At 47.1% G+C, this 9149-nt stretch overlaps 1 protein-coding gene across 1 annotated transcript in view; it reads left to right on the forward strand.

Moving 5' to 3' along the window:
- Positions 1-5368: 5368 nt before the first annotated feature.
- The window catches only part of LOC103806114 (voltage-dependent calcium channel subunit alpha-2/delta-4-like), a 13020-nt gene continuing 9239 nt past the window's right edge, over positions 5369-9149 (forward strand). Inside the window, exons 1-3 of the mRNA XM_009078792.1 lie at positions 5369-5437; positions 7225-7277; positions 8245-8300. Of these exons, the coding sequence (XP_009077040.1) occupies positions 5369-5437; positions 7225-7277; positions 8245-8300 (178 nt within the window). The remainder of the gene's footprint in view (positions 5438-7224; positions 7278-8244; positions 8301-9149) is intronic.

Below are 9149 nucleotides of genomic sequence, written 5' to 3' on the forward strand. Positions count from 1 at the left end.
GAAGGGAAGGGAAGGGAAGGGAAGTAGTGCTTCTGAGCTGAAGCAGGCATGCTTCAGGAAAGGAAACTTCGGGGATGGTAAGAACAAAATGCTAAAGGCAGAAATAAAGATTAAGTCTTTTAAGCAAATTGCAAACAGGAGGACACCGAAAGAACTGGAAGATTTACTAGACACAGAGATGAAAGGAGTAAGGAAAAAGACTCAGAGTAGTAATAAAAATAGGGTGTTTCCACAACCATTTCTAGGGAACGGAAGTTTGTGATGTGGCATCCTGTGCAGCCTGGGTAAAGTCAACACTACCAGCCACTGCATGGTTTAGCTATACTTTTCTGTTCTCTGATAAATTCACCACAGAGCTATTTCTTTCAAAATAATAAAACCCCATAGTTTTGGATGCCAGAAAGTGATATGCTGAAACAGTTTCAAAAACTACAAAGCAGTAAGTCAACAGCAGGAGTGGGCTTACAGAAGAAAGGGGAAATTAAGGGGTTTTATTACTGACAGAAGTGTGGAGGTTCATTAAAATTGCCATAGTACTGGACTTAACAAATACTGTTAGGGTATTTTCAAAAGGCCGTAGATCCAATCCCAGAAATTACTTTCTTCAAGATGTGACAAACAGGCTGAAATGGAAATTAAGGTATCAGAACTCCTGAGAGATGAGATTGGGACAAGCAACACAGCTTCTATAAAGGAAGAAAACTTCCCAGCTATAGAAATCAGGAGATAAGGGAGACTGGATAACCTATTGCATTTCAGTGTTTGTAAAAGCCTTGAACGGAGTTCTTACAAGGGGCTATTAAAGAAATTCCAGTGAAAGGATGGAGCATGAAGTAGTGGCATCGATCTCAAAATGACAGAAAAGAAAGAAGAGGAATTTTTAGATGAATATTTAGATGGAAAATGTCAGCTACATGAGTCCCATGGTTTCCCATCTGGACTTGTGTTGGTTAGCATATTCAGAATAGACTGGCAAAAGAAAAAGGTGAGATCATGCATTCTGCAGGCACTGCACAGTGAGTTCAGAGAGGCCAAGATGAGAACTGCTGAGACTCACAAAGCAAACCATATCAGCAGCACGGTGGCACCAGGGGATGATACAGGCAGAAAGCAAGGAATAAGCAACCTCTTTTCTGTAGCAAAGTGACCTGCCCAGCACACTGAACAGTCCAGTAAAAGTGCCCACACCCTGCCTATGCTGCCCCACCGGCTGAAAGGGCAGTGAGCTTGCTGGATGCCGAGGGAATGGAGATGCACACCTGAGCCATTACACCACTGAGGCTGTGGCAGCTTCAGCACAAGCAGGGCCCCAAGCACATCCCTGTTTCCCTCAGGAAGGCAGCAAGGAGCTTTTGTATCCCAAATGCCTGCACCCCAGGGCAGACTGCAAGTTAACCATAGCAGAGGGATACCAAGTGCCTGTGTTCTTCCAGCCCCCGAGCAAACAGCTGGTGCTGGAGACCGGTTCTGTCTGCTCTGAGATGTTTTGTTCCATCCCTTTGCTTGCTCCCTGTGGTGTTTTATGGTGTGATCAACCCACTGCCTGCCTAGATCTGTCTGCTGCCAGCACCTCCTTCCCTGGGTGACCACACTGGAATCCAGAGCAACTTCCTTCTGGAACAGAGTGAGAACAACTCAGGCTCAGGCTCTGCTCCCCTCTGCCCTTGGGATGGCAGATCAGGATGGGGGATTGGTTCTAATAACCTCTGTCTGAAGGCAGCAGGAGACTTGCTGGCAGTCAGAAGTCACTGTGGCAGAGGGACTCAGGACTTCAATGAGTGACAAATTGAAAGCTCTCTGCAGGATTACTTTGGGAAGGATGGGTAATCTCTTAATTCGAGCTAATCTCCCCATCCAGACTCATCCCAGAGGGAGCAAAGAGTTAAAACCCAGATTCAGGAGAAGGGAGTGAGTGAGGGAGAAGCCAAGTGATCTAGAGCAGGGGAGGAAGGGAAGGTAAGTGGCAGGCCCAGGCTGTGTTGCAGGGGGGGCTGCCCTGCTCCTTTGTTTGCAGCCGTGACCCCATGACCACCCCTGAGTTTTTAGCTGTCTTTCACTGCCAGGCACTGCTGTGGATCACAGGCCTTGAGCTCCCTCCGCCTACAGCATCCAGATGTTCTCTTGCTCACTAAACCTCTTTTTCTAGGACTGCTGCCTTCTCCCTGAGGCATCCTGCAGGGTATGTCTGAAAGCTCTGCCCCAGCGAGACTCCAGGAACAGTGGCAGTTTAAAGGCCAAGATCCCCCCAGGGCTGGGCAGGGCTTGTGGAGAAGCAAGGAAGGGCTGGCTCAGTTTGAGCCACACAGCCAAGTCTGACTGCCTAAAGCCTGGCAGATCTTGTTTGTCTACAGCTTTTGAGTGTACAAAAAGCATAAATTGCTTGATGGGCTAGCAAAGTGTGGATGCGTATAAGTCTGTGAGTAGTGATGTAGATCTGGTGTGCTCTGGGTTGTGTCTTTTTTTGTGTGCTCTGGGTTGCATCTTTTTCCTGTGCATAGCCTGCATATGTGCTTGTCCACTCAGCTGCAGGGGGATGTGGCACAGCATGTCATGCAGGATGTCAGAGCAAAGCTTTGTGCTGCAACCTCACAAATTGCAAAGGTCCGTGGAAACTTGCCCAGAGGTGGGAGTTAGGAAAAACATAGCAGAAGGATGCCCAGGAGGGCAGCAGTCAGCCACTGGAGGAAGCAGGTTGTAATGAGAGCTGCTTTGCAAAATGTTGCTTCAGTACAGGACTGCTTTGGTTTCTGCCAAGTGATGCTTTTCTGTGTTACTACCTGCACAGAGTACCTAAAATGTCACCAAGCCTTGACTGTCTGGTTTGGTGTTAAAGGCCAGTTTGCTGATGCTTTTCTGGACACACCCTAAAATCTCCTAATTATTATACATGTAGGAATAAGTATGTCCTGTTCCTATAGGAATAATTACATCCTATCTGGAGAAATCTGGCCAGACATCAGCACCCCTGTGCAGGACAGGCCCCATTTACAGTCCTGCAGGGTTCCCCTCCCCTTGCCACACTGTCTGCAGCTTGCACTGTGTTAAATCCCACTGCTCTGGCTCCTGCTGGGGCTGCAGACTGGTATTAGATGGAAGCAGCTGGCCTCTTCACCACCCTAATCAGATTGAAAGAGCGAGGGAGGTGAAAAAAGTTAGTGCTTGCTCAGGCACATTTGACTATGTCTGAGACGATTACAGCCTAAATGCTCGACGGGGAGTTGATGTTATATATCAATTTATGCAGTGAAATGACTTCTAAAGCCTGTTGGGAAGAGGCTCATAACTATGTAACATTATTGTTAGATGACTACCATGTGATCTTAGGTAAATCTGCCTAAGGGTTCTGTTTTTTTCAGTGAAAATGTCCCACTCAAATAAATGAAGTCATCTGTCATCTCCTAATATGTGCTAAATGACTGCTAGCCTATCATAAAAGCATCCTCTCAAACTGTGGGAATGCTTCTATAACACATGGGAGCTATTCAGTGTGGCAGGACCCATGAGCGAGGAAAACAGACAGAGGACAGCTCATAAGTGCACTTCTATTATTTACAAATATGTTATTTACTTGTCTGCAAACCAAGTGGTGAACTTGGCAGATCTGAAGCATTTTTGCAATGGATTTGTCATGGTTTAGTAATAAGGAAAGCCAGAACTATTGTTTGCTTGAAGTCTTTAAAGCAGCAGTTCCCAGATTTGGGATTGGGTTTGTATTTGAGGCTATTGACTCCAAGGCTTAAATGGAACTAGAGGGATACAAGCTCCACTTTTAGTCCAGGCATGCAAGCAGGACTGGGGAGTTGCTGCCTCCCAAATGTGACTTTTGCTAGGGTGGAGCCTGTGCAACAGCTCACTGTGCCTGTGCATAGTGTGTAAGCTAAAGGGATGGATGGGTTTGGGTTACTGCCTGCTCAGAACTTGCATAGCAGAACTGTAAAATTGTGCTTGTTACCGAAATAGATCTGTGTGTCGCACTTAGGGGAGGTGGGTCAGTTTGCCTAGGGCAGCAAGAGAGCAGAGGTTTCTAAAGCCACTGTGGCCATGGGCTAGCAGAGAAGCTCAAGTTGAAGTCTCAGGCATTCAGATTGAGAGAACGTGGGTTCCCAAAAACCCACAGGAGAGCCCAGGCTTCCAGGGATTTAATGTGTCTGGGACTCTGCAGCTTGAGAGTCTGCCTTTTTCTGTCACAAGCTGCAGCAACTTACGTGGGCTAAATCATTCCCAAGCTGGTAGGCACGATGCAGGATGCTCAGCTGGCGATGGGAGAAGTCCTCTGTCGAGCTTTCCAGCCAGTGAAAGGGCAAAGCTTGACATTCCCTCCTTAGAAAACATTTGCTGTGCATAGTAGGCCTTCAGACAGACTAGATTGGCTGGAGCCATTGAGCATTTGGAAACTTTACTGTTGCCAGTTTATCCTGTTTTTTCCTTTCTTGTACTTGCAGACTGGAAAATTTTTTGGTGCAGTGGATGGCTCAGTGATGGCCCAGCTGCTAAACATGGGCATGTTCAGGAGGTAAGTGGGGGATCTCCACACTGTACTTCATGTTCTTTGCTGGTGTGTGGGTCAGAGCATATTGGTCCCTCTAAGAAGCACTTGAGCAGGGGAAAATGCACATGCTGCTGATGCATGCAACTCTCTTACTCAGATATAAGAGCTTCTTTAGCTACTTGCCCCCTCCCTTGACTTGCTCAGCGATCATTACCACACACTATTTCTCCTCATCTCCTGCTCTTCCACCTGCTTCAAAGCACAGAGAGAGACAGTAACTCCCAATCTCTACATGGTTGGAGAGCAGCTGCTTCTCTGTTTTTTCCAGGGCAGGGTGTTTTGGGAAACATTTCTTGGCATTTTGGGTAGAAAGGTGCTTCAATTCCTCCTGCCACTCAGAAGCCTTTCTATGGAGTGGCTGTCTGAGACATCCCCCCCCAAGACATGGCATTGCAGCTGGCTGAGCACATTTCTCACACTCCTAAAAATGCTTCTGCTCATGTCACTCCTCTCCCCCAGCCCATGTTAAAAGAGAGTTCAGAGTTTCAGTGGCATGAAAAGAGGAACTAGGGGGACCTGAGGTTGTTACAATTATAATTCCTCTGCTTCCCAACCTGCTTTAAACACTGTCTGAAATTAGGGACATATTTCCTCCTGTACTGACCCAGTTACATTAATCCAGAACTTGTATTTCTTGCTCTACAAGATCCAGCACTGGCCAAACAGCAAAGACACGTGTCAGCAGGTCGCTGCTTTAGTCCAGAGAGGGAATAGCTCATACATGAAGTTTGTTAGAAGGAGCTGACATGTCTGCCCTGTGGGCAGATGCATTGCCTGCTTTTGACTGCCTGCTTGTTTTGCTTTGATTGCAGGGTGACCATGTATGATTACCAAGCAATGTGCAAAGTACCCTACCACCACCACAGCGGCGCTCGGCCCCTGCTCAGCGTACGTATCGTCAGCACGCAGCCATCTCTGGGCTTCTCCTAGGGTATCTCCAACACCTTGGTGTAGCACATTCCACAGAAGACTTTACTAGGTTTTTGCTTTCAAGTGATAGGAATTTCCAAACTCTTCTGAGGCAGGAGTGGCCACTGACAGTGTTTCCAATGTGGGTCTCTATTGGCATATAGGATCTCACTGAAAATTGGAAGGACAAGGGAGAGAACAGAGACAAGACTGTAATTGATAGGCTTCTAAAAGCCAAGGAGCCAGCTAGCAGCTGAAATGGTCAGAAATGCTTTTACAGGTTATGTTACTCAGCAGCTTAAAAAGGAGAGTTGCACTGTCAGGGCATAGAGCATGTTGGAGAGAACCAACTGTCATCCGAGGAAGTATGAATGGGCTGGGAGCAACAGAGAGAGAGGAGTTACAGCTACTGGGAATGCCAATAGCCCAGGGAACCAACTAAGAGAGTGAACAGCTTTACCAGTACCCAAATGCAATCTCTCTTTATGCTGATACAAACTAATAACCTAATCCCACTCTATCCTCCTAACCTGGCCTCAAACAGGCTGAACAAAGCAATTCCTCAACACTCAGGCCACTTCAAACCAGCTGACACAACCCTAAACAGGGATGAGTTCATTATTGTTGTAATTCTTTGTTGGATACTCTCAAGTGTGGTGTGCTGGGAGTATTGCTTACAGCGTGGCATTGTAATATTTTTCCAGTAAAGGATTTTCACCAAATATTACCTTTTAACAGCATGTTATGTTTTTAACAATACCTCTGTTTTGCAATGGCTAGATAACATATAGTAATTGTAGTGAAAATATTTGCTTGATCATATCCCCCAACTTTGATTACTGAAAGAAGTGTCACAAAATATGAGCTGCCAAAAAGGAGGTGAATTGGGAGGACAATAAAAAGGTGAGCATTCAGCCTCCATCTCTCCTGTTCCCCTCTTAGCCAAGCCCTTGAAAAGGAAGAAATCAAGGAAAGTCAGTTTTTCATATACATACATAAAAATCAGTTAAATTCCCAACCATCTCTACATTTTACTATTTGCTGACTTATTTTGGCTGAAGATAAGTCAGTTAGCAGTAATGGAACGTTATCTTGTGTCCTATGACTACTGCATCTGTTTTGGGTTTGAGGACACGGGCATGATTATGAGAGGGAGAGATGAAAATTAGACATGGTTACCATGAAGTAAAGAAGCAGCAGGATCCTCTGCAGATGAATTGTCCCTGGGATAATGCTGGATTTCCAATTTGTAGCTGAAAAGCAGGAAGATGATAGAAGTCATGCCATCTTGAGGAAAAGCTGGATGAAAGCACAGTTAAGCATAATCAATCAATGGCAGATAATACTAAATCCTGGGCAATGCTGTCACTTGTCCCAGAAACACCACTTCCTATCAGAACATAAAAGCATCCTAAACTGGTGGTGTCCCATTTAGCTGTGTTTCTCTCCTGCTCTGAGCTCTCAAGGTCATCCATGCTGGAGAGAAATCATCAAGCAATTACATCTTCAAAGTCCTTCATACATTCCTGATAAACTCCATGACCCTGATGGGGAGGGGGTGAGAAGATATTATTAGTAGCAAGGCTGCTGGGTTTTGATGTATTTTGAACACTTTCCAGTGATGCCCAGACCCTGAATTTCCAGACTGCCTTCAAGAGCTCTGATCAGTGGAGGGAATTGGTCTGAAATGTGGGGTCCTGCATAACAATTATAAACTCTCTGACCAGGTCCTTACGGTATTTCTCATTTGTTCTTTTGTTCTCCAGCCAATTTATGCCTTTCTCACCGCAGTGAAATGGCTGATAAGTGAATTCCTCATGTGAGTACCAAAAGATGGGGTGTTTGGGAGGCTCAGACCAACAGGGGCAAGAGCTGAGAAGGCTGCAAGTGGAGGCCCCTGCACAGGGCACTGCTGTCAGCCTGCTCCTGACATTCAGCTCAGTGCCTTGCTCCTGGGACACAGAAAGCTATTACTATTCCCATTTTGAGAGACAGAGGCCCAGAGTGGGTCTGGTATTTACCTGAAGTCACTCAGTACAAAGTGCCTGAGTCAGAAATAGGTCTTGGGTCTCCTGGGATCCCTTGCAGATCCTTGATGCTGAGTTCTCTTGCCTGTCTCCTTTGCCCGTGATGAGCGAATGCACACCTTCCCTTCGTGGGGGAGAGGGCTGAAGGAAGCAAGCCAAGAAGCCCAGGTCTGAGTGAGGCAAGGGTGAACAGAGGGGAGGCTCTCCTCTGGCTTTGAGTTTACCTCATACCTCTGGGCTGAATCAGAGTTCAAGCTCAAACTAGGATGACCTATTGCTGACATTGCTGGTTGTGCAATAGGGGAGATGTGGAGAAGGTCCAGTTCTGAGGGCTTGAGCCTGCTGGTACACAACAATTTGATGTGACATGCAGTTACCTTCAAGTAGCCAGAGTACAGGCTTCTGATGGGCCATCTGTGCCTGATCCTCAGGTGGGTCCTACCTGGCTGAATCACCTCCCAGCCTCAGGGGCTGCTGTGCTCATTCCTTCCTTCACTGGCAAGCCCCTCACATATTATATACTTCAGGGAAAAGCCCATTCAGACATCACACAATACAGATTCCATGATACAGAACTACACTCTATCGTGTGCAAAGGAGAAAAAAATAAAAACAAAAAAAAAATCAGTCTTCCACTGCCAGGAAATTTGTAGTAAACATTTTAGAACTGATACTCGCTGGGCGACAGGGCCATCTCCCTGACACCTGCATCCTTCCAGGCTGCTGAAAAAGCATCCTCTGTTCTTGCTCTTTTGACAGCTTCCTTTTGGAGTTTAACATGAGTAGCTTCTGGCACTCAGACAACTTGGCAGATGGTGAGTACACTAGAGTCCAGCCACCCCATAGCACGTGAGTGTTCCAGCCACTGGTGACAGAAGAAACTGTGTGTGTGTGTAAGCCTGGCCTTGTGTGAGGAGCCCACCATCTGCCCCACCACCTCTCCTCCATGGACACTAGAATCCAGTTTCCAGATACCACCACATGTCCCCCCATTTCCACCCCCATTTCAGGCTGCCACAGCAGCAGAGTGATCAGGGTGAGGTGTGTGCCACTCAGAGCACACTGCTTGCTTTCCTCAGGGCAGCTTGCTGAGGAAATGGGAGGCAGTTCTTCCTGAGGACCCCTGCCCTATGTGCAGTGGGATGAGAGAGGCCATCAGCTGCAAAGACTCCTTTCCAGTCTTCTACAGGACAGGACAGAGCAGGGCTGGAGCAGCATGCTCTCCAGAGCCTAGCAGGGGCCCCAGGAAGCTAGATAGAAACCTTATGGTTCAATAACACCTTGAAGGTCTTCACTTACCCACTGCACCTGCTCTGAAAGAGAAAAGGTGATGGCACATGGTGTTGTACAGCAGCTGAGTGCAGCAGAGGGGTATGTCTGGTTCAAAATCCAGTGACCTGTCCTGCAGCTGTAATACTGCCTGCTAAAAACATCCTGGGAGCTTCCACAGTCCCATCCCTGTCCCTGCACGCAGGGGGCATGTTACTGGCCCTGAGACGACTCAGAGGGAAGGTGAGGTGTGCTCTGTGCAGCCATGTAGGGGCTGTAATTACATCTCACTGATTATTGATCACTGACAGTGCTTTTAGTGGAGACAGTGGTACCTTCCGTGCCAACTGTCAGGCTGAGTCTAATGCACTGAACTCTCCTGGCATAAAGGGGAA

Source organism: Acanthisitta chloris, unplaced genomic scaffold, assembly GCF_000695815.1.
Source record: "Acanthisitta chloris isolate BGI_N310 unplaced genomic scaffold, ASM69581v1 scaffold39350, whole genome shotgun sequence".
NCBI lineage: Eukaryota > Metazoa > Chordata > Aves > Passeriformes > Acanthisittidae > Acanthisitta > Acanthisitta chloris.